The sequence below is a fragment of the Panthera leo genome, chromosome D1, assembly GCF_018350215.1.
Source record: "Panthera leo isolate Ple1 chromosome D1, P.leo_Ple1_pat1.1, whole genome shotgun sequence".
In the NCBI taxonomy this organism is placed as follows: Eukaryota; Metazoa; Chordata; class Mammalia; order Carnivora; family Felidae; genus Panthera; species Panthera leo.
The window spans coordinates 75,521,964-75,547,812 of NC_056688.1; the positions used below are offsets into that span (position 1 = coordinate 75,521,964).

The 25,849-nt window shown below is 48.4% G+C and overlaps 1 protein-coding gene across 2 annotated transcripts in view; it reads left to right on the top strand.

Annotated features, from left to right (window-relative positions):
- Positions 1-25,849, top strand: part of NAV2 (neuron navigator 2) — a 324,049-nt gene that overhangs the window by 177,548 nt on the left and 120,652 nt on the right. For both annotated transcript variants that reach the window (XM_042904228.1, XM_042904227.1), the window contains exon 11: positions 24,460-24,582. In XM_042904228.1, the coding sequence (XP_042760162.1) occupies positions 24,460-24,582 (123 nt within the window). The remainder of the gene's footprint in view (positions 1-24,459; positions 24,583-25,849) is intronic.

Consider the following 25,849-nt stretch of genomic DNA (forward strand, 5'->3'; position numbering starts at 1 on the left):
TTTGGCCTGCCTTCTGGGGAGGCTCCAGGTAAAAGGCAGTAAAATTCCATATATTTTTTTTTTCAAATGTTTTATTTTTTTTGGGCGGGGTGGGGGGGAATGTGTGAGCCGGGGAGGGGCAGAGAGAGAGGGGGACAGAGGATTCAAAGCAGGCTCTGTGCTGACAGGAAAGAGCCCGATGCAGGGCTCGAACTCACGAGCCACAAGATCACGACCTAAGCCAAAGTCAAGAGTCGGATGCTTAACCAACTGAGCCCCCCTGGCGCCCCGGTAAAATTCCATTGAGACATGTTTATTGAGTTAGAGACTATGCTAAAGGCACTGAGGTCAAGAGAAATGAACAAGACCAGTCCTCTACATCCTGCTGTCACGGAGAGAAGCTTATGCCACAGGCAAGTGCATAAGTCAATATGGATGGTGTGCCCGGGAGACCAGTGGAGATGCAGTGAGCTCTGTGGGCACCACTGATGGGGAACACAGAGTGGACTGCAAGGTAGAGGCAGCAGGCAGAGTGTGGGCTGTGGAGTCCCTCCGGGGTTCCGGAGCTGGCTCCCCCACCCTTAGATGTGTGTCCTTGAGCAAGTTTCTCCATCCCTTCCCACGGCGTTCTCGTGTGGCTTCCCTGAGGTGGCACATGGGCACAGCACCCAGAGGATGCTCACTGCCACAGCATCCAGCAGCTGCAGCACCCTCAGGGCCTATGAGCTGGGCCTTGAAGGATAAACAAGCAGCCACACCAAGGTCAAGAGCAAGGGCATGAAGACATACGGGCACAGGCATGTTTTTATGGTGGGTTGGAGACTGAAGACTGGAGGGGGATGGGCACAGAAGCTGTGAGAGCCAGACAGCAGTGATCAGGCTCTGGGAAGGCCAAGGCTGTGGGAACACACGCGCACAAGGGTCAGAGAGACGTCACATTGAACACAGCCTGACGTGGGGGCCGGATGGACGAAGGGCATGAAGGCTCCAGGACGGCTCCCAGGTTTTGGCCTGTGCCGAAAGTGGCTGGGAAATAGTTGGCAGTTGTCCTCAGCACCCTCCGTCCTTTTCCAGATTTCCCTCTTGCGCGTGGGCACCCCCCTAGGGCCCACAGGTTGCGTCAGCCTCCAAGGAATCTCCAGACCAGGACTGGCTGAATGTTTAAGCAGAGTACGCGGCAGCCTACAGAATGTCCCTCTGGGGGCTTGAGGGAAACTCCAGTCCCACAACTTCCAGTCCTTGCCCTGAAATAGCTCTGGGCCCAGTGGCAAAGAGTGCCTTGTTGGTCAGCATTTAATTCTAACACAGGGCAGGTGGTGATCAATGCTAGCATTGAGAAGCAAAATGTGTGGGCTCCAAGTTGGGTCTGAGAATAGAGTGGGCCCTGGGAGGGGGGTGGGGGGTGATCTTTTATACTTTGTCTTTATGGGAAACCAGCTTTTCTCATCTGCAAATGAGAAAAACCATGCCTAGGGTTGCTGTGGATTGGATGAGATCACGCATGCAGAGTGCCGGTACGGTGTCTGGGCATTGTGGATCCTTCCAGAGCATACCTTTTTTTAAAAATTTTTTTTTAATGTTTATTTAATTTTAAGAGAGAGAGAGAGCATGAGCAGGGGGAGGGGCAGAGAGGGAGGGAGACACTCCGCGGCAGGCGCCAGGCTCCGCGCTGTCTGCACAGAGCCCAACGCGAGGCTTGAACTCAGCCGTGAGATGAGATGACCTGAGCCAAAGTTGGACACTTAAGCAGCCGAGCCCCCCAGGCACCCCCGGATCATCCTCTTAATCGTGATGGCGTTGCCCAGGCTCAGTGGGATGTGATGTCTGTACGTTACCTAGTTCAGTGCCTGGTGAGGGGTGAAGGTGCTCACTGTGTTTCCTTCTCTTCCACCCTTACACGTCCTCAGACCCCAGTGAGACATCTCGTGAGGCGTGGGGTTTGAGGTGAGGCCATAACTGATACTCACGTGGGAAGCGTGAATACCCCTTCCCATCATCTGGACTGTCCGCTGTCCTGTTGGAACAGACTCCCTGCCCCTCACGGGGCTCTTTGTCGGTAAGCGGCGCCCACAAAGCACATGGCAGCCTTTGGGCATCACTCAGATTGGCCCCAGGTGTTCAGCCAGGGGAGCTTCCATCTTGGGTCCATTCATCAGCGCTACAGGGAGACTGTATTCAAGTTCTCTCAAGTTGACAAACGTTTTTTACACTTCTCTTAAGTTTATGTACTTATTTAGAGGGAGAGTGCAGGTGCACAGGCAGGGGAGGGTCAGGGAGAGAAAGGAAGAGAATCCCACGCAGGGTCCACGCTGTCAGTGCAGAGTCCGACACGGGGCTCCATCACGTGAACCACGAGATCGTGACCCAAACTGAGGTCAAGAGTCAGACAGTTAATAGACTGAGCTACCCAGGTGCCCCGTCAAGGTGACAAATACTTAACAAGTATCTCCTCCTTCCCGGGCTGTGCTCTGGGGTATGACTGACAGAATTTATTCTCGGGGCTGGACCATTTGGTACTCTTTATTCTGGGGACTCACTTTTGATCATTGCAGGTCCTTCTCAGGGCAAACCTGGGACCCATGAGCTCACATGAACCAAGAGGTACTTACACATACAGGAAAAACACATTCCAACCCTGTAGCTCTCATGAGATGACAGGGAACAGGGGCTAACGTCGCACCCCTTCTGAGGGCTGAGTATCTTACACAGCCCCCAAACTCGGGCCTTATATGGTATTTCCATTTTCTCATTAAGGAAAACGAAGACCCAAGAGGATAATGTTTTCAACCAATAGAAGAGATGTTTTTTCCCTTTGTGGGCTGGAATTTCAGTGTGACTGTGGTGCCTTTGCTGCTTTGCTATAGTCAGATAATCGTGTATCCTTCACAGCCCCCTTCCTTGCTGAAGTGCTCCTGATGTCTGCAGGCTCCTAATGTACCTCAAATGGAGAGAACTGAGGTGTCCCTGATAGACCCCAAGGCCCCCTAGCGTGGCTATTAAGTTTTGGTGTAGCTCTCGTCTAGAAAACCCAGTCCAGATTTATTTTTATCTTAAGCATATAGATCACTGAAAATACCCTTCTCCATTAGTTCTCAAGGGGTCAGCAGCTACAGAATGGCTCAATAGATTTATGATGGTGAGGTTGCAGAATACTAAGTTCGAGTTGAGGTGAATATGAAAAGAAACATTTGGATGAGGTTAGGAGTATTTTGGCCCTGAGACAGTCAGTCCATGTTGAAAGACTCAAGAAAGAGAGAAAGAGAGAAGGAGAGGGGGAGAGGGAGGGAGGAAGGAAGAAAAATAGGCTGTATGTGCCTTTACTCAGATCAAGATAAGAAACTGTAGTTTTCATGGGAACTCATGACCCTCTCATTCGGCTGCTCTGGAGGCATGGTACAATGGCAGAAACTTCGGACTCTGCCCTCAGAGGACCTGACTTCATATTCGCTTGCCAGCTGTGTGACCTCAGGGAGGTTGCTTCCTTTTCTGAGCCTCTTCCCATCTGTTAGATGGTAGCCTACTTAGGTGTGTGGTGGGAAACAGCGTTTGTAAAGCGTTTGACACACAGAATGGTAGTTCCCTTTCGCCTTCTCAGACGAGTTGCATTTATTTGCCTTCCTTGTTTTCTATCCGCTTAGAATATGCGCTGAGATGATCTCCTGCCATTTCTTACTCTTGAGTGCAGTGTTCACATTTCTACTGGCTGCATCAGAGTGGATCTGTGTATTAGTGGCCTCCAGAAGAAAAGTGGATGTGTCAGTTCAAGTCCAAAGGCAACCTGGAGGCAGAAATTCCCTGCTCCTTGGGGAGCGGCAGCCTTTTTTCTCTTCTTTTTTCAACTGCTTAGATGAGGCACACTGCCATTTTGGAAGGTAATCTGCTTTACTCGAAGTCTACTGGCTTCCAGCAACGGCTAGTCTAATGTTTGCCCCAATATCTGGTATCACAGCCTAGTCAGGTTGACGCACAAATTAACCATCACAGTCTGCAAGCAGGCCTTACATGCGATCAGTGGGAATGAGTCATCTGGGGGCAGGAGGCAGCTACCTGTGGCCCAGAGACAAAGAGCGACGCGTCAGCTTGTGGAAACATCTGTGAGGATCCGGCTCGTGCGTCCTGCCTGGGGTACGATCACAAATCAAGGGTCTGTGCATGCCTTGGAAGAATCAGCGCATCCCTTCCAGAATCCCCAGGGTCCTGATAAGAAATCTCCCTGAGAAATGGAGGTTTTGACCTCTTCTCTTAATCCTGAAATAAATGTGGAATGAGACAGCTACCCTGGCACGGACACTTCTGGAGGGCTCATGATTTTTGAGACCCCAAAGTAAAATAAGATTCCAAGTCTAAAGAGAAGCTCAAGTCCGTCTCTAAGCGTCTTCCAGCTGTAAATCAAGCCCGCGTTCAACTCCTTGATCTTGCGACAAGTGGGAGAAAGGCGTCTGTGGTTCTCTGCTGCGTCGCGGAGTCCAGGTCCCAGTTCCCAGAGCTTTGAGCTTGTAATCGCTCAGTCATCTGTTTTGAAATGAGAAATCTCACATACTTGAGCAGTGAAGTTTAAAGGGTAAAGTCAACTGAAGTTGCCAGAAACATGGGACAGAATAAATGTAGTGTTGGCTCTTGCAGGGGAGGGGTAGGCTGGGGAAGTCGCCTCGCAGTGTCTGCCGGCACGGGTCTTTTCACCCATCCTGTGGCAGCGGTACAGGAATTCGTGAGGCCACACTGTTTTTGCGGCTCTTTCCTATGCTGGGCACTGTATCGAGGTCTTTCTGCACATTGCCGATTCTTTACACCAGCTCTTTGAGGGAGAGAGGCTGTTTTTCGTCCCCCTTTTAGAGTGGGGGAGACCAGGCTCAGAGAGGATACGTTTCTTGAACAGATCACGTGGGTGGTGACTACTGGAACCAAGTATTTGATCGGGCTGAATTCAAAGTGTTCCAAGAACTTTGAAGCGTGGCTCCCTCTGTTGCCAGATCCTGCGCTCTGAGTAGATGGAGAAAGCAAGACCAAAAAAGAAGAGTGGATACCCTCTGGGGCATTGGAAGCCCTGTGCCATTTTGGGAAGGAGAGAGAGAGACGGAAGGTGGTGTTCAAAAGGGTCAGGCTCAGAGGGCTGAGTTGAGTTGCATGGGAACTTGCACATACTTGGTGACTGCTTGAGCAAGAACCTTGGGGCCAGCTGGAGCAGGGATGAAGGCAGATACCTTTGCCTCCAGAGCATTCTTACGGGTTTCATTTCTATTAAATGTCACAGGCCTCTACTGAAGCATTGGAATCGCTTGTGGCGCCATGCCCTAGGCGCCTGTGTAGAAAGTGGATGGGGGCAACAGTGGAAAGGAGAACCGAGGAGGTGCTCGGGGGCAGGAAGGTTCAGATCTAGAGTCGTCTTACACAGTGATTTACCGGAGCGCCTCGCCAATGCATGGCTTCCTGCTGTTAGGTCTCAGGCAAGTAGGCATTTCAGTGACCTACAGTTTCCAGTCTTCTTCAGTGTGATACATGAACTCATCCAAGGGAATTCTCCTCCCTCCTGTAGCCCCCACCTGCTGTGAACCCAAACAAAACACACAATTACCAACTCCACGCCACCCCAAGCCCTCAGAACGGCGCAGAACAAGGCGGAGCTTTATTAATCGAGGGACTTTTGCCTTACTCTGTGGGAGTTGTTAATTAAAACCACTCAACCATTGAGTTGGGAGAGAGGGAGGGAGGCAAGGATGTGGGACAGCTCACACACTGGCTTTCCTCCTTTGCAGCCTGCGTACCTAGTTAAGAAGTTGACACGGACTTTACGGTTGAATGAACCATTCACCAGAGATGTGTATGCGGTTCCTTGGGAACAACTTTCATGTGCTGCCCTGCAGCCGGGCTCTGGGGACAAAAAGCCTGCCTCGCCTCTGACCAAGTATGCCTATGAGTTAATAATAATGATCGTGGCTGTAACGATAGCAGCTACCACTTACGGAGCGTTTCTGAATGCCAGGCGCTGTGTGCCCCACTTTGTATGCATTATCTCATTTCACCCTCGCTTGAATCCACATGCTCTTTTTCCCATCCCCGATGAGGATCATCAGTAATACACCCAAGGTCACAGAGCTGGTGAGTTAGGGAGCCCGGACTCAGAGCTGGAGCTCAGCCGTGGTGGTTCAGGCTTTTTTCACTGGAGCCAGGTAAACATGATGGAAATATAACTCCTCTTCTTCCCCCGCCCCCCACCCCCGCCAGCCCTGTTTCTCCTCCTGTGTTTCCATATCCATTTCCCTGCCACGGCCAGAACCTGGAAAGACTCTCAGACTCTTCAGTTCATTGTTCTTGGAACACCAGTCGCTAAGTGTGATGGGGTCGCTCTTTAGTATCTCACGCTGTGGTTCTCTCTGGCCTCGCCGCTCTTGTCTCTCCCTAGGCATCCCTCCGTCGCTTTCCTTACCTCTGATCTCAAGGCCCATCCAACAAGTCCACGTGACACTTCAGCTAGAAAAATCTGTCCAGAGCACATATTTGACTACACTGTCACCTGCTTACAATGGCTCCCCGTTGCCTGCTGAGGAGACCCTGTGTGTTGGTTCCTGTTGCTGTATGACCGATGCCTTCAAAGTCTAGCTGCTTGAAACCACCACTGTATCGTGCTTCCGGGGTCTCTGTGTCAGGAGCTGGGGCGAGGTGCAACGGGGATGGCTTGTCTCTGCTCCACCATGTCTGGAGCCAGCTGGACAGCGGGGATCCACACCATTCCAAAGCTGTTCACTCACGTGTCTGACGCTTGGGCTGAGGTGACTTCAGGGTTGGGATGAACGTGGCTTTTCCATGTGGCTTAGCTACCTCACAGCGTGAGGCCCCAGGATTGGCAGACTTTTTACCTGGATGCTTAGGGCTCCGAGGGCAAGTGTTACCGTGAAGCAAAGCAGAGCTGTGTCGCCTTTTATGAGCTACCCTTGGGAGTCACAGAGTGTCACTCATACCATACTGGATTGGTCAAAGCAGTCAGCCCTCCAGATTAAGAGGAGGGAAGGGAACACAGATGTCCTCTCTCAGGGGGAAGGTGGCAAGGTCACCTTGAAGAAGAGCCTGTGGGATGGGAGATATTGCTATGGTCGTCTCTGGAAGATGCAGTCTGCCACGTCGTACACCCTATTTTGCCCAGCACGGCATAAAAGGCCCTGCATGGCCCCCACGCTGAAGAGTCAGCTTTGTGGAGCCCTAGACCTTGTCTGTCTTACTAGCTAGCTGTTATGCCTAGCACAGAGCATGGTCCACAGGAGGCACTCTTTACATTTGGGCAGCTAATGAGTGTTCTGCTTGCCCAGCCTCATTTCTTACCATCTCCTCCTCCTCCTCCTCCTCACTGCCCGTCTCGCATGCTGATTCTGCCACTCTGGACCACTGACGTTGTCCTTGATGTAGGTCCCACACTCTTGTACCTCTGTGCCTTTGCCTGTGTCCGTTCTCTCTACGGATTCCTCCCCCCTCCATTCCCAGCTGCCTGCCATAGTCCTCTAAGAATCTGCTGAAGCTAGGTAGCCTTCCCTGGCCACCCTAGCCCCTGGTGACACCTTCCTCTCACTTCCTCTGGTTTGTCTGTGTGACTGTCCATCTCCTGGACCAGGATATCCTTGAGCAGAGGGATTATGTCTTTTTACTCCTGCATCTCTTAACAACTTCTGCCAGACCTTCCGTATATGCTTAGCGATGTGCATGGAGTAAAGGGAGAAAGGAAGAAGGTGGTGACAGCAGCACTGTCACCTCTGCTACCATTAATAGTAATAATGGCAGCCAGTGTTTGTGGGGTGCTTTCACATAGTGCGGGCACTTTCCAGGTATTATCTCTTTGAATTCTTAGAGAAATCCTAGAAGGCCTATATAACATGTTATTATCCCCGTTTCATGGATGTGCAAACAGAGAAGTCAGTGGGAGTATGGCCTTTGGCAAGGCTGGTTTTCCCAGTGGAAATGAGTGAAGTCACCTGTCCGGGCCATAAAGTTTGGGGGAAGCTTGAGGACTCACTCTGCTGTTGAGATTCTAGCCTCTTCCCTTTTGGTGCTGCCACCTGCTGGGCCTTAGGCTCTGAGACCCAAAGGTTTCTGTAGGTTTAACCTTCAACTGGATGAACAGAACAGTGATGTGGGAGGCAGCAGATAATCTGTTAGTTAGACAATGCCTGCTTTGTTCTCAGTGTCATGTTTTAAGGAGTTCAGAATCAGGCAGAGGTTTGTTTAGGGAAGGGGAACCAGGAAGGCCAAGGGTTCAAAACCCAAAGCATAATAGAAATGTTTGTAGAAACTAGATATTCTTGGCATGGAAAATACTTAGGGAAGCAGTAGTTTCCAGAGGACCAAACTTGAACTGTAGATGGAAGTTACACTTACAGTTTTCATTTCCTACACCCCAAGGTGACCGTTAATCAGTGTTAGGAAAAAAACATGCTGAAGATTAGATCTGCAAAAGAGTGGGTGGGTCCTCTTGCAAAGGCATGAGCCTCCTGTTCCTGAGAGTAATCAAGCAGAATGTGGGAAACTGGCCCCACATGTTGCAGAAGGGATTCCTGCATGAGGTGAGAAGCTGAGAGAGAAGACCTTTAAAAATTCTCCCAGGTATAAGGTCAAGGTGCCCAGGTTCCCATAGGAATCACCAAGGTTCTGTTACAGAGGGAGCAGAGCTGGGTGTTCCGGAGGAAGATGTCTCTTTGACCAGCCAGGTCTACATATGCCAGCCTGGGGATAACAGTACTCAAGTCGTTTCTTCTGAAAATCTTCTCCCCCATTTTCTCCCCTAATAAACACAAAAAGTGTGTTGCCTCCTTCCCTGGCCCCCAGCTCTGATCCGGATGATGTAGGGGTTTGGAGGCGGAGTGGACTGTGGCTGTTGAGAATCACTGTGAGCTCAGGGTCTGCACAGCAGGCGAGACGTTAGTGAACGTTGCCGTCTATAGTTTGTGTAATGAAAATGATAGGTTTTAAAAGCGTACACGTTATAATATCGGATATGCTCACTCTAACTAGACAGGCTCTAGGGAATTTGCCCCTGCCCCACTTGAGTAACTACTCGAGCTGGTCTGTCTCCCATCCTTGTGAAAGTGGAAGCCCTGGGACAAATTGGAGAGCGAGAAGAAGTCAGGGGCCCTGTTCTTTCGTCTTTGTGACACCAGACAGCTGTCCTCCTGCACCGATGGAAGGTAATTTGAGCATCCTGTGGGCAACAACTCCTGCTTGATTCCTGCTCTGGAGGTCACTGGCCTGTATTTCGGCTCCCTCTTAGCCTGCCCTTCCTGCTAGAGTGCTCCAGCTGCCGCGGAGGTGCCCCCACCACCCCCAGTTCATACCGCCCTGGGCTGCTCTTTGTCCGCAGGCTGGCCCGTTTGCCTGCGTGCTTGGCCGCTGGGCTGCCCGTGTCTCGTGCCTGAGCTCCCCCCGGGAGCCCTGGCAGCCGCCTTGCTACACAGAGAGACGTGCTTGTCAGCGGCGTGTGCTACACCTGTCCCTCCTCTGAACACGCCTGTGGCACCATCCAGGCCCACACATGTCAGAATTCTAGGGGGAAACTGTTTTTGCCTTTCAGACTGAACTCCCTGCTCTACTGGTTTTGCTTTTTACTTCTTTTTTAAAAATCACGGACAGTGGGGAATTTAGCCGTGGGCAAGGAGACGGCAGTCAGCTCAGATCTGGGATGCCGCCCGGTACAGCACTGACAGTGTTCACTAGGCTGTGGACTCTGCTCAAGCCATGCTGTCCCTTGAATGGGACCCATGACTCCTCCCTCCTCCATCTGTAGCCTCCTCTACCCGGAAGGCCCCTTCTTCCTCGGAGTCTTCCTTGGAGTCTTTAGGGTTACATAGCCGACTATTAGTAGGGTCTGGCTTATCTAAACAGATGCAAGGATGTCTTATTTTTCTTCCTATTCCCCAAATGCTTTACATACATTAGACATAAAAGCAATTAAATCCGTGGTTGTTATTTATTCTTGCATTCAGTACACCAAAAATGTTTTTAGGTACCTATCTCAAGAGTTCCTATTCCCCAAATGCTTTACATACATTAGACATAAAAGCAATTAAATCCGTGGTTGTTATTTATTCTTGCATTCAGTACACCAAAAATGTTTTTAGGTACCTATCTCAAGAGTTCTAGGGGCAGGGGATAGTGAAGCAAAAACACAGGTCCTAAAATAATAATAGTGACAACAACAGTCCTGCCTTTACTGAATTTGGTGGGTCAGAAGCTGGAGCACAAGAAGATAGATAAGCGGTTATCCCAAAATGTAGAATAAAGGAGCCAAGCTTCTATTTTATTATAAAAGACAGATTTGTTGGGGCGTCTAAGTGGCTCAGTCAGTTAAGCGTCCGACTTCGGCTCCATGGTCTCATGGTTCATGAGTTTGAGCCTCGCTATGGGCTCTGTGCTGTTGGCTCAGAGCCTGGAGCCTGCTTCGGATTCTGTGTCTCCCTCTCTTCTCTCTCAGCCCCTCCCCCACTCGCACTCTGTCTCTCCCTCTCTCTCAAAAATTAATAAATGTTAAACGTTAAAAAACACAGTGAATTTATTGAACACAACAACGTGTTAAAATGAAACCATATCAATGCCTGCTCTCTAGTTATGTGTCCCTGAGCACATCACTTAAACTCCGTGACTCTCAATCCTGCATCAGAAAACTCATTAGATCAAGTCATTAATCCTTGAGAACCACCTGCCCTTCCCCCAGATCTGATATTCTGTAGTTCTGTGAAACCGCGTATTATTGGTGTTTTACATAATGTTCAGTTGCATTTAAGGTGAAGTTTGAGAGGTAGGACCTCATCCTAAGTGGGAGATGGGGGCGTGGTCTGCAAAGGCCTTCTGTAGTTCAGCTCTGAGGAGCTGGATGAGGCAGAGTGTGTGGACTGAGACCACCCCATGTCAGGGGAGAGGAGCACCGTGTTTAGTCACTAAGGAGCGCATCATCTTGGGGTTTGTACCGTGTCAGTCCCCACAGGCACTTCTTGGAGTAGGACACGCTTTTACCGGCTGTGGTAGAAAAGGGCATTTTTCTCTGGTTCACCTGAGGACTCAGATGTTACACCAGATGTGCCCAGCTGGAGGCTGGGCTCAGTTTTCGCTTTTCACTTTAGGATTTTGTTGTAGTTTTAAGATTTTCGGACTTTCAGTGGGGGTGCCTGGATGGCTCAGTCAGTTAAGCCTCTAACTCTTTTTTTTTTTTTTTTTTTTAATTTATTTATTTTGAGAGAGAGAGACAGCCCAGCTAGGGAAGGGCAGAGAGAAGGAGAAATAGAATCTCAAGCAGGCCCCACACCATTAGCAGCAGCACACGGCCCAATATGGGGCTCGAACTCACAAACCGTGAGATCATGACCTGAGCCAAGATCAAGAGTCGGAAGCTTAACCAACTGCGCCACCCAGGCGCCCCAGCATCCGGCTCTTGATTTCTGCTCAGATCTCATGGTTTGTGAGTTGGAGCCTCATGCTGGGCTCTTCATTGACAGCACAGAACCTACTTGAGATTCTCTCTTTCCCTCTCTCTCTCTGCCCCTCCCCTGCTTGTGTGCTCGTGCTCTCTCTCTCAAAATAAATAAATAAATATTAACAAAAAAGATTTTCAAAATTTTGACCATGGCTTATCTTACCAGGATTATGCAGTGCAGCTTTTTTTGGGGGGGGCAGGTCGGGGGGGGGGTGTTGGGACCCCAAAGAGGCAGCTGTGAGATCAGCCGGAGCTGGCTGAGGCCTGAGTGAGCCTTTGTGCACTCACAGCCACAGCCTTCTCATGTCCACGGGAATAGAGCCTCTGCCCGTTTGTGGGCAACGGACATAATTTTTGGACAGTGTCTTAATATGGAGGCCTGCTGCTTCAGTAGTTCAGAATCTGACCTCTTGAAGGAAAAATGGCTGGCTCTCATGCTCACACATGTTAACTCACTGTTTTTCCAACTTTTTTGTTTTCATCCCTTCCTGATGAGCATAACGAGATCACACTCTGATTTTTGGAGAGCAGGCTGTGGCAAGGGCAAGAATAGGCGTGACTTTGGAGAACCATTGTGTCTTCAACAGTTCCGCACCAACCAAGATTGTGTCAAACTTTTATCTACAGAGTAGATTACAAAAAACATTGGGTGTTTTTATTTGTTTGCTGAAAATGGTAAATCTGGGGGGGCACCTGGGTGGCTCAGTCGGTTCGGTGTCTGACTTCAGCTCAGGTTGTGATCTCACAGTTCGTGAGTTCGAGCCCTACATCGGGCTCTGTTCTGACAGCCCGCAGCTTGGAGCCTGCTTCATATTCTGTGTCTCCCTCCCTCTCTGTCCCTCCGCCACTCGCACTCTGTCTCATTGTTCCTCTCAAAACTAAATAAACGTTAAAAAAACAATTAAAAGTAACAAAAAAAATAAAATGGTGAATCTGGTGTGTTCAGAGTCCTGCCCCACCCCCAGGTGGGTCCGCTTCCACCCACGACCAGTGTGCCTGGCTGCCTGGGTGCTTTTTCTGAAGGTGACCCAGTGCACTTGGACGCATGGAAAAATGAATGGGCTCAGGCATCTGTGTGTCAGCTGTTGTGTCTACGGGTCTTGCTGGGTTTAGTGGCAGGTAATTTGAGCATCCTGCAGTCACCCAGTTTGGGCTTAATCCCTACCCTTGAAGGCCAGAGGCCCTGCGTATCTGTTTCTTTGAATTGGAATACATTTACTGAATCCCATTTAGAATGAGCGCTCAGAATGATGATTTTTTTTTTTTTTTAATGAAAATGCTACCTGGTGGAACGTTAGCATCTAAGGCCACACAGTGAATTCATTGTACATCTTTAGGTCCTTTGGATTTGCACATCTGTATCTCTGTGAAGTACCTAATTTTCCTGCCCCTCCCCAAGGCTGCCTGGCAAATACCTTCTCACCCTTCAGGATGCTGCTTGCATGTTTTTTTGCTGTAAGAAGGCTTTTCAGCCCCTCTCTGTGGTCTGGCCTTTGCTGAATCCCATGCAAACATCTGCATGTCTACCTTAAGCCCCTCAGGGCCTAGGACTAAGTCTGATTCTCCTCTGCCCAGCACCCAGGCCAGTGCCTGCCTTATAGTAGGGGCTGCGCAAATGTGTCTTGCAAATGACAGCACCTCAAAATGGGGGCCACCTCTAGAGCAACAGCCTAGACTCTAGTGCCCTGCTTCCTGCAACCCTTAGGTGCTTCCAGAAACCAGGTTGTTTGTGGGCGTTGGATGATGTTCCCCAGGCCTGCTTTCCTGCTTCGATCTACAGAAGGGGTCTTTCTTGCACTGAAAAGTTAGTTACAGTCTGTCTCTGTCTATCCTCAGTGCATACTGACATTGCTTTCAGCTGCAGTCTAGAGAAGACAGGGCGAAACTTGCATGAACCTGAACCAGAGCACCATCTGGACTCTCCCCAGTCCGGTAGTGACTGTGATTATTACCTAGGGGTGTCTCCGTGAGATCCGAAGAGAAAGAGACACTGGAAGTCTGATTCCACCCTGAGGTTCTAGTCATCTCCGGAAGAGATCTCACAGTCCTGAATGCCAACATAAAAGTCCTCTGACCTCCTGTGAAATGTATCAGAAGTCACAAGAATGAGGGGCGCCTGGGTAGCTCAGTCGGGTCAGTGTCCGACTCTTGATTTCAGATCAGGTCACGATCTCACAGTTTCGTGGGTTTGAGCCATGCATCGGGCTCTGTGCTGACAGCGCAGAGCCTGCTTGAGATTCTCTCTCCTTCCCTCTCTCTCTGCCCCTCCCTTACTCATGCGTGCTCTCTCTCTCTCTAAATATACTTAAAAAACTAAAAAAAAATTCGCAAGAATTATCAGATGTAGCGGCATCCAGGGGATTGGCAGGCATGCCTCCGTGTAGAAGTGCCTGGGAGGAAGGATTCTTCAGGCAAAGCGGAAGGCTTTTCCAGGGTAGGGGGGCATCAACTTATGGCACCCTCACTGAACCACCCACATGTTGCCCATGATCCTCGCTATTCAGCACGCCTGGTGTTGCCTCCTCACATTCCCTCTTGGCCTGGGCTTCCACACTGACATGGTTCTGAGGTCTGCAGGTCTGTAAGTCCAAGGTTATGAATTAATTGGTATTTTAGTAAAGCCTTGGAGTTCTAACAACTCTTACTGACCTTTGATCTGAGATGGAGCGGCCATCAGGGATCAGGTACTCATAATATCGAGGTCCAAGACTAGTTACTATGAGGATTTGAGATTTAAATTACCATTATACTGTAGTCACATTGTGGCGAATATTTACCTCTTAGGGAAACTGAGGCCAGTCTAGCTCCCAGTTCCTCCATCCAAGCCTCAAGATTTAAGGCAGCATTTCTCAGAGTCTGGCCCTGACCGCTTGCAGGAGAATCACTTATGTATCTGTTAAAAATGTGGGTTTGGGGGGAAGGGATGAATAGGGGGGAACACAGGGCATTGGGGGGGGGCAGTAAAACTACTCTGTATGACACTATAATGGAGGATACATGACATTATGCATTTGTCAAAACCTGTGCCACACAAAAACAGCTGGACCACACAGAGTGGACCCTAAGGTGAACTATGGAGTTTGGTTAATGCAACTCTGTCAGCATTGGTTGCATCAGAGTGCAGCACACTGATACCAAGTATTAACAATAGGGAAGCTGGTGGAAGGGGAGAGGGGCTACGTGGGAAGTCTGCTTTCTGTGCAAATTCTCTGTAAACCTCAAACCGTTCTTTTAAAAAAAATTTGTTGTTGTTGTGGTTTTAATGCACAGTTTGGGCCCCACCAGTGATGTTCTGCATCTGCAAAGCCGGGGCCACGGAATCTGCATTTTCTTCGGTTCTCCCACTGACTCAGGTGTATTTTAAGGTTTGAGGATTCCTGGAGATAAGTCAGTCAGCTCTCACCATCTGTTTCATTCCAAGGAAGAGCTTAAAGGGGCTTTGTCTAGAGAATTGTCTCCTGCGTGTGAGAGTGTGTTTCATCTTTCAGTAGGTGGACAGAAAGCTTCCTGCCAGTGCTAGAAATACTATAACATCACACTGACAGTTGAACCACAGTAGAGAGAATTCAGGCCAGACCAGATTCCAGACATGGGGACTGTCAGAGCTCCAAAGTGTGCAGCCCTTCTTCAGAAAGATGCCCCACCAGCCCCCATTTTAAACAAGCAGAGTTGTGGAGTATCATGAAAATTTTACATGCGTGTATTTATTTAAATAGGGGGGACAAATCCACTGTCATCATAATCCCTGGCTGGCTGTGTGATTGAACGTATTCTGGAGTTTTTTGCATTCAGATGCTCGTTCGAGTTTCTGTGTGCCTAGATCCTAGGTACTAAGCTAAACCAGAACACTCTGGATAGTCCTGCCAAGTGGAATTTGGTTGAACCTGTGAATATTCACATTGCATGTTGCAAATACACAAGGACCTTCGCAGCAAGAATTTTCCCGCTTGATCAAGTCACTCCAGCTAGGAGTTTGAGGAAAAAGCAAAAGCAAGCCCAAGGCCGTGGTGAGATCGAGTCTGTGTGCTAAAACTCAGGGTGACGTGTGAGTTACAGCCATGCCATGTGCCACTGCTGAGTCAGTTTATAGCAAACAGACGCAAAAATCCTGTGCGGAAATTTGCAGAATATGCCGAAGGGACCCACTCAGCCGGGATCCACTTCTGCCCAAACTCAGAGGCCCTGGCAGGGGCGTTTGGGCTGACTCCAACTGGGTGCACATTTTACACATATGTGAGATGGGGTCCATAACTTAAGAAAATTTAGCAATTTCTGCTTTAGATAATGGTCTCTGAACGTTTTGATTGTGTTAAAAAAAATCTGTTGCTGCTTTAGACATTGTGTTTTCAAATACAGTATATGTACCACCTTACGCAAATATGGCGCACAGTATAAAACCTGCACAAAACTTAGGAAGGAAGTGGGGGGTGTTAAGAAACACATGCAAATAGAAATACTTTAGTTTTCTAAAGTATTAGAAAATATGGGTCGTCTCATCTTCCTCATCGCAGAGACCACTGCCTGAAACCCGTGCTTCCCACTCTTTAATGTGTATTAGAACCGCATGGGGGGTCTTCCTGCACCGGAGTCTGATTCGGGAGGTCTGCAATATTGCCAGTGACACTAGAGCTGCTGGTGCGTGGCCCCCGTTATGAGCGGCAGGTGGGGTGAGGCACGTACGTGTTGAGTTCTGTTGCAGGAACCTCTACGGTGTGCCTTCAGTTCACTTCAAGCAGCTTTGCAGCACCTAGTTTTAGAAAATGAAGTCTGTGGCACCAGTTTGCCCCATTGAGGCTTAAAGGGGGCCCCTGGGACCCTTTGACTCCTCCTCTATCCAGGCCTGCCTTTTCCTGCCACACCCTCTGTCCCTGTGGCCTCCTGAAGCTGAGCTCTTGTCTGACTAGCTTAGCAACGTCTTTGTAGTGCTCCCCAGAGAGGCATGCTCTGGTGACGAGGCTCGGCCAGAGCAGCCTCCAGGCCTCCTGCTCCCTGCTCACTTCTGCAGAGGCTTTACCTCCTGCCACAAGCAGGATCAGAGAACTGGGCCAGGTTTGCCTGGTCATCCGGCCTACCTTGCAGCCAGGACTCGGTGAGATGGAAGGGAAATGCGGACAAGCCAGGGAAGGGGCCGGTGCCCGTTGAGCAGTGGGTATTCCCACTTGGTGGCTCATGGTTGTGTTCTGTGCTCTGAGCCGAGGTGGCTCATCGCGTGGCCTCGGGTGGCTGCTCCAGACTTGAATGAAAGGAGAAGGGAAGATTTTGCTGGAGATGAGAAGTGAACTCCCACATCCTCCTAAAAAGAGCCATATACCATCCTAGTGATGTCCTGAAGAGCTGGCAGTTACACAGCACAGTGGGAAACAGGGCTCAAAGGTACCCCAGCTCTGCCTCAAGGAGGAAGGTAGGAAACTGCTTGGATCTCTGGGTCCATGTCTCCCCTCTGCCTTTGCCAGCAGAGTCTTTGGAAGGGCCCCCCAAAGACACGGAAACCAAAGAAATGCTTCTTGATGACTTGCGTCTTCTAGTCCAGGTTAGAGTCCTGTTGTCACAGGGAAACCTACTGAGAAGGACGTTCAGACCTGAGACTTTCCCCAAAGGCAGCTGCTGATTCTGTGTCATTGGTGTCCGTTTGAGATGACCCGTAATAGGGAAGCAGCAGCACCAGGGTGTTCGATTAGAGCTCAAAGTTCGAGCCCCAGGTTGGGTGTAGAGATGACCTAAAAATTAAAAACTCATTTTGAAGAGCCTGGGTGGCTTAGTTGAACATCCAACTCTTTATTTCAGCTCGGGTCATGATCCCACAGTTGTGGGATTGAGCCCTGTGGTGTGCTTTGCCCTGAGCAATGGAGCCTGCTTAATATTCTCTCTGTCCCCTGCTCACAGTCTTTCTCTCTAAAACAAAAATAAATAAATAATTTAAAAAAATTAAAAATCTTAAAAACAAAAACCATTAAAGATATGCCACGACGAGGGTATTAGAGTCACTCAGTGACGTATCTGTGTAGTTGTCATTTGGGGTGAAGGATGGGAGTGGGTTGGCCTTGGATAAAAGAAACTTGCTGCATTTGCCTCAGCTTTGGTGCCAAAAAACTTTGAGAACAAAGTGGTTTCCAAATGCCTCCTTAGTAGAAACTTAAGTCTTTGCTTAAATTTTAGTACTACATACAGTTTTAAAATTAGCACGGAAAAATTAAACCCCCTTTTTCCCCCCGACCCTATTTTTGCATTGCCAGTGCCTTCTCCTCTCCCCTTAATTAAGTCAAGGGGAACAACTTCCTTTCTGTCGTAGAGATCAGCTCTCTTCAAAAGGGTGTAGGCAGTTTTGTTGGACTGGCTTGTCCGATTGTCCTTCTGTGACCCGGAGTGAAGTTTCTTCGTCTGACTTCTAAGAGGCCCGAAACTAAAGGCATCCTTTTCCAGGTTTGTCCAGAAACTCCGTTAACATCCTCATAAACCTAGAGCGTACATGCGTCCTGCCACATTGCGGGAGAGCAGCGGGCACTATGAAAGCACATATTGTTTAGGGTCTTGGACGCTGGTGAAATGCTCCACTGCAGGGACTTTTCATCAGCCCACATCGTTTTCTTTAACGGTAGACGACAAAGTATGTGTTGACATACATGCTTATATAGTTATATTGATATTGGCAAGGAATTGTGTATGTGCGTGTGTATTTATTTCTTTTATTCCATTTTCTTTGCTATCTTCACATTTAAATCAAAAGTGCATCCAGAACATATAGACAGGTTGACACGTCTTTGAAGAAAAAATAATCACCTCGGCCTGATTTTTTTTTCCCCTTCTGTTTTGTACTACTTTAATTTCTTGCCTCTGAGTATTTTTGTTGTTCTTTTGTTTTGTCTTTTAATGTCATGCTCCATTAGAAACGCACTGAGCCAGATCAGGTCAGTACAGATTTCTTCCCCTTCCTGTCCACCCCTCCTCCCCCAGCCCTTGACAGAAGGTGATTTCTTCTGCACCCAGTGGAAGTCAGTTTGTGTTACTTACGCAGGTCACATTGAACTGTGAACTTTGGGAATGGGGAGCCACCTTCCCCCTCCTTCCGAAGGCAAGTCACAAAGCCAGTTTCATTTATTCCACATCGTTGTCTCATGTTTAAAGAAGGAATCTCTTAACTAAGCACTGGATTCAAAATCTGGTGTATCTGTTCTAACAGGTCCTATTAGATTCCATAAGTATTTTGTAACCGGTGTCAGTTACATAGGATGCACTCTTCTTGTCTAGAATGTTCCTCTTAAGAGGCATTTGGCCCTCACATGTCTCTCCTGGCCTGAGCGATGGTGAGGCCACCCTACAAGTCTGGTCATCCTGCAAAGGTCTGAGACAACTCAGATGGGATTCAGACAATGTGTATTCTGAAAAGTCTGTATACAGAAGGAATTATTGATGAGAAGATGCTCCCCCAAACTGGAGTATTGAATGATGGAAGTTTTGACAAGTCAGTGCTCTCTTTGGCACGAAAGCCAGAGCCTGCTAGTCATTTGCTTTGTACCTTCATAGCTCTCCTGGCTCACAGCCAGTGGTCTCAAACCATCTGGCTCCCACACCCTCCCTGACTGAGCCCCGGTCCCCACGCTGCCCGGCTCCTATCTATTCCTGATGCTCCAGCAACAGTGAACTACTTGCCGTTCTCCTAACTTACCCTCTTCTCTGTTTCTCTCTGCTTTTGTATGTGATACCAATGTGCCTAGATGGATCCTCCTCCTTTGGCTGGCAAACTCCTATGCACCCTTCAAGGGCCAGCTTAAATAGCTCCTCTTTGTCTCCTCCCCATGTGCTCTGAGCCTGTCCTGCACCCATCTGTAATACTGCTCTTCATCTGTTCAATGTCTGGGTCCCCTGTAGCTTTTGAGCTTTACCAGGACAGGAAGTAGGTTTTTCCTCCTCTGTAACCCCAGCCTGGTACAGAGCCTGGTACCTAACAATTGTGGTATTGAAAAATGAGAAGAGGGTACACAGTTACTACCCTGTGGTATGGGCAGTCGCTGCCGTTGATAATCACAGCAGCTAATAAATTTGAAGTGCCCCCAACACACCAGGCCCTGGGCTTTGCATGCGCTGGCGTATTTAACCCACTGCAGCCTTGTGAGATTAATCTGTAGTTCTACCCATCTGGTAGCTGAGGGAATGAAACTCCTAAGAATTATACCAAAAAGCGTGACAATGCTGGGATTTGAACTCCCCTACTTGCGCTGTGATCCTGACCACAATTTCATTTTCCTCGTCTGAAAAACAGATAATACACTTAACGAGAGTCTTGAAGGTACAGTGTCATGGCTTATGGGAAGCACTTAGCACAGTACCCAAACAGCCTCCATATCCATGAGTTGTTTTGTTTTGTTGTTTTTATTTTTGAGACAGAGAGCGACAGAGCATGAACGGGGGAGGGGCAGAGAGAGAGGGAGACACAGAATCGGAAGCAGGCTCCAGGCTCCGAGCCATCAGCCCAGAGCCCGACACGGGGCTCGAACTCATGGACCGCGAGATCATGACCTGAGCTGAAGTCGGCCGCTTAACCGACTGAGCCACCCAGGCGCCCCCATATCCATGAGTTTTTATCAGTAATGATGCATCCAACATCTCCCAGCTGGCAAGGGACAGAGGAGACATTTGAACCCAGATCTTTCTGACAACAGAGACTTGTTCCTAACTCTTATACTCATGGGCCAGTCCAGGGTGCCCCAGCCTTGAATGGAAGATACCTCCCACACACCTTGGGTCTTTAGCAGGGGCTCCATTCGGGGGCCTCTGGGGAAGCTGTGGAAGGTGGAGGCAGAGCCCCTGCACCCATCACTGCAGAACTCGAGAGGATAATGAGTAAATTGTTGAGTTACTTGGTGACCTAGGACCTCACCAAGCAAACATTAGGATGTTACCAGCACATCATTAGGCTCCAGCACTAATTATTTATTTCCCCAAAGAGAAGGAACGTTACAGTGTTGGTGCTGGGAGATTCAGTCCCTAGATCAACTGCTTCCTTTCCTTGTGACCTCAGGCAAGCCCTTTCATCTGTACCAAGGGTGAGCCTTGCTAAGGCTTCCAAAGACGGGGCATGGCTATCACTTCCTGCCCCCCCACCCCTCAGCCTTCAAGCCTTCCTGAACAAGGGCTGCTGATTCAGATGGGTACAGCAGCGATTGCTTCACCTGCAAACTATGCTTTCTTAAGGGATTAACCTGATGAAGGCAGTTTATATTAATACGTTCAGTAGCCAATTCCTACACAAATTTGGGTCAAACCAAAATTATATTTTTCATTGAGAGTAGAAGAGTTATTTAAATATCTATATGGAGCTCTTTGTAAATGAAGCTATTGGAATCAGAGTGTAATATTTTAGAAATAAATGTTTTATTATATATTTTTTTAATGTTTATTTTTGAGAGGGAGCATGAGCTGGGGAGGGGCAGGGAGAGAGGGAGACAGAAGGGCAGAGGATCCAAAGGGGACTGCACTGTCAGCACAGAGCCCGACGCGGGGCTCGAACTCGTGAACCACAAGATCATGACCTGAGCTGAAGTCGGACACTCAACCGACAGAGCCACCCAAGTGCCCCAAGAAATATTTTAAGTTAGATTCTTGAGTGTGAGCCTCGTTGTAGTGACATGCTATGCTGTCTCCTAGTGAGAGAACATATAACAGAATTAATTTTTAAGAATATCTTAAAAGATACATGGTTGAATACATGTTTTCACAAACGCCTGGGAAAAGAGGTAAACTCCCCATTTCCTCATTTCCACCACCCAACTTCCGCACACAGTGAATGAGATAGATTCACAGCAAAGCTGGATCATGGTCAGATTACTTGCATTCAAAGCACTTTAGTTCCCTGTGCATTGGAGAAGGCAGAAAATCCGATGGATCCTTGCCTTTCCCCTCCTCTCTGCCTAAACAAAATCAGAATTCCCCGCAGCAGTGGACAGGCCAAGGTCGCCATCTCTCCAGGGTCCTTCCACCTTTCTAGGTTGTCATTTTCAACAAAACCACGCTGCTCTGCTGGGGTGTTGCTGGGTTGAGGGCCATGGCACGTCTCAGCATGGTCTCTGGAATGCTCTCTGGGCCCTGCTCTGCGCCTCCACGGAAAGCCAGGGGTGTGTACGTGTGGGCCTTGTCTGCACGCCTGGGTGCATGTCATTGCCCATCCGTATGTGTTGTTTCACCAGGGATGAAAATCCAGCAGGGAAATGAACGCTAAAATTTGTTTGTCCTTTGATAAGATCCCTGCAGTTAAAAAGTTTTCATTTCCATGGCTGAGTGGGCTTTGCTAAAATCAAAATTAACTGCCTTGCTTTATGGTGCAACAGATTGTGTTCTGAAGAGCTTCCCCTGAATTCTCCTTGAAAGGACATTTGATCTGGGAAGTCTAGCTTCTGGCAAAGTCGCTGCATTTTGACGTAGGTGGGTTTTTCTCGTTGTGCTAGTGTAGAATGTGTGCAGAGAGCCTACCACTGGACCCTGGGTCACATTGAATGGGTGGGTGGATGGATGGACGGATGGATGGGTACACAGACAGGTAAATGGTTTAATTTGCATTTCTATGTGTCTTAGATGTCATGTTCCCTGACATTTAAGAGGAAGGTAAACCTGGGCTTCATCGGCAGAACATGCGGCTCTTGATCTCGGGGTTATGAGTTTGAGACCCGTGTTGGGGGTAGAGATTACTAAAAAAAAGTAAACTTTCCAAAGGAAAAAAAATTATTTAAAAAAAAGGAAGGGCTGCTGGCTGGCTCAGTTGGAAGGGCATGTGACTCTTGATGTCGGGGTTTGAGCCCCACGGGTGTACGGACTACTTAAAAAATAAAATCTTAAGAAATAAATAAAATAAAAAGAGGAAAGAAAACCTGTAATTGGTGTCCTCCCAAAAAGTTTTTGCTAGACCCCATTCTGGTCTTCATTCAACAAAACCCGTTTGTCTTAAGCACTCAACACGTGTTAGGTACGTGGGATACAGATTTAAACAACATTGTAACAGTCCCTGTCTTCAGGGAGCTCACTGTGTAGTGTAGGAGATAAGCGTGAAAGGTGATTACACAAATAATTGTTTAACTATAGCTGTTGTCACTATGTTTTTTGTTTTTGTTTTGTTGAGATACAATTCATAAAATTCACCCTTTAAAGGCATATAATTTAGTGGTCTTTGGTGTATTTACAAAATGTTTTTTTGCTTTTAAAACGATACGGTTGAGGGGCTCCCGGGTGGCTCAGTCAGTTAAACGTCCAACTTCAGCTCAGGTCATGATCTCACGGTTCATGGGTTCGAGCCCCACGTCAGGCTCTGTGCTGACAGCTTGGAGCCTGGCGCCTCCTTCAGATTCTGTGTCTCCCTCTCTCTCTGCCTGCCTCAACTCATGCTCTGTCTCTGTCTCTCAAAAATAAATAAATGTTAAAAAAAAAATTAAAATGATACAATTGAGTGAAAAATGGATTCTAATCTGTTGTTGTTTTGTTGGCACAACCACAAATAATTGGTTTGACTGCTCCGACAGACTTTACATTATGTGGTCATTGCATTGTCTGTGATCTTTAACGTCATAAAGGAGGGGTGGGAGGGGACATGGGAGAAGTTCAAGTTAGACATGGTGTCCTCGGAGCTGCTCTAAGGAAGAATTCTTTTGACACACGTGGAAGCTGCTTCTTACCCCAGATGCTCCAGTGAGAACTTTCTTCTCTGCCCCCAACTTGAACTTAACTGGTTCTGGGCTGCCTCCCATAGTATCCTCTAATTCCATTTTTCTGAGAGTATATCCCAAGAAGGTCCCAAACGAGAAGTAGAAGAAAGTCAGGAATTGACAGCCCTCAGGATCTACCCCATATATTCTAAAGTTCAAATTCCAAAGGCAGTACAACTTTCCGTGATGCAGCTCAGCTGACTGTTTCAGGAAAATCGCCACTCGTTGGTCTTCTTCGTACATGTCATTTTACTTGAAACGTAAGGCGTCTGCATTTTCAGACACCTTGCAGGTTTACCTGCTGGGGGCCGTGTGGGAATTAAAGGGATCTGAGTTTGGTTTCTTGCTCTTTGGTTTGTCTTCCTGTTCTCTGAAGATGCAAGCAGTCTCCCTTATGGGGTATTGTGAAGGAGACAGTGTAGGAGCGCTAAAGCTGCTTTGTACCTGAACTACCTCCTACTGGTGGCTAAGCTCTCGGGAACTGGTCTGGTTGGCAGACAGCCATCTGTGCAGAAGTTCCAGGGGCTACGCTTTCCCCCGATAACACTGACTTCCTCGGAAGATAGCTTTGTGGCCTCACCAAGAGATCTGGAAAGGGGTAAGTTAGGGTGAGTGTTATTCAGAGAGTTTTGTGACAGCCCTCTTAAGACATTGGTATCAAAGGTGAAATTCACCATTGTAGGTAGATACTTCAGGATGATGACAACCATAATAATGTCTCCCACGTGTATGGTCTTATACACATTGCAGAGCACTCTCATATGCCTTATCTGGCTAATTCTCATGTCTGCCTTGGGAAGCAGGAAAGCTGTGGTATTCCCATGGTTTAGATGAAAGGCTCAGAGCCCAGAGAAGTAACTTGCCCACGATGACAAAGGTGGCTCATCTGTCTTCGGTCTTTTCTTTCCACTCTTAAAAGCTTGCCTACTTTCTCCACTGCGCTGTTCTGTAATTTTTCCCCCCTATGATTCGCTAATGATTGTCAGTCCCATTCGCATTACTTAGGTAAAACACCTGCTTGTATAAATGCTGACATTAAAAAGAATGTCACGAATACATCTGACAGTTAATTTTATTCACTAGTTCCCTTCTGCTCTATAGATTCCTGTTGAGTTTGGGTTAATTAAGCTGTGTTCTATTTTTGCTATCAAGTGGGTGATCTTTTGTGTTGAATCAACAGCTGAGTTATCCCTGGGCTGTGATTAGTGACAGAGCCTCGGGAAAGCCTCCGTTCCTTCCCCCCTTAGAGCACAGGGTGGCCATGGAGAGCTTCTGGATGTGAACAACGGGACTGTACACACATTGCTTTTGACCATACATTTGCATCATCCTGTGCTCCTATTAAAGGTACATGACCGATGGTGGACTTGGCCTCTATACTCGTCGCCTGAACCGGCTCCCTGATGGGATGGCTGTGGTGCGGGAGACCCTACAGAGAAATACCTCCCTGGGCCTCGGAGATGCCGACAGGTAAGTTTGTCGGTACCCGGGAATGACCGGGTGCAGAGATCCTTCCAGAGTGGGCTGAGGAACGAGGGTGTGATATTGAGAGCGAGCCGATGGGCACTGCTTTAATCCACGTGGGGGGTTGGGAGGCCTTGAAGCCGTGCCTGGGGTCAGGAGCTGGCACAGCAGGTAGGAGGCGGCTGCTGAAAGGGGTTCTTGAGTCCTGCTTCTGGCTAGGGTGGTGCTCCTGATAGCAATAATAGAGGGAGTTCAGGCTTGGGTACTTTTTGTTTTGTTTAGACCGTTGCTACTGCATCTTTAATTCAGCAGGCCCCAGGGATCTGCTTTACTTCTTCTATTAGCAAGCTTTCTAGGTATTATGTCTTGGAACAGAGTCCCCAATGATACACAGAAGGTCTGTGTGCAGAAGGGAGTGCTCTTGGCCGTGGCTGATCAGGCTTCACTGTAGGTCTGCTGTGGCCTGGCGACAGGAAGCAAGGCCTAAGGATGTAGTTTATGGTGAGTAGCTGACATTATAGGGCTTGGCCAGTCTTCGCTGCAGCCACCATCCGAGATGAAAAGAGCTTCAGAGACCATTACAATATAGAGGACTATTTGGTAATCCTTAGTCTGACACAGATGCATTCTATGGCCTTGAGCAATCTATTAAAGTAGGGGTTTGGACCTTATGATTTCCAAAATCCCTTGCAGCTCTGATGTGCTGTATTTGATTTCAATACCTTTTGGTGATCTGACTGTTGAAGGATTTTACTGGCTTGCTTGACATCTTTCATGTGGGGTGAGGAGACAGAACATGGAATTTAGATGTGTGGGCTTGGAGTCACCTTACACTTTTGGGCGTGAATCCTCATGTGCCAGAAAGCCACATATTCGTAGCACAGACCTGGTTTCTTGCTGTTCTCTTTGCCGGACATACTTTTTACAAAGAGCTAAGTGACGTCTGTGATTCTCTGGCTTCAGAGAAATAGGGCAGCACAGTAAGGAAACAGAGGCTGAAGTTACCCCCAGGAATGGCATTTGCACAAGAGGAATCTTCATCTTCTCTCCGGGAAGGCTCAGAAGCCTGGGCTGCGGTAGAGAACACTGAATTCGTTGTCAGGAACTTGGGATCTGGCCCAGGCTCTGCCACTAATTTGAATGTGTCCTTCTCAGAGTCCTCCCCAGTGTCCAGGCTGGTGATTTATACCCACATGACAAAGGCTTTTCACCACAGTGCCAGTTCAGGTCAGCTTTGTTCCTGTAATTAATTCATTTAAAAGTATTGGTTTGA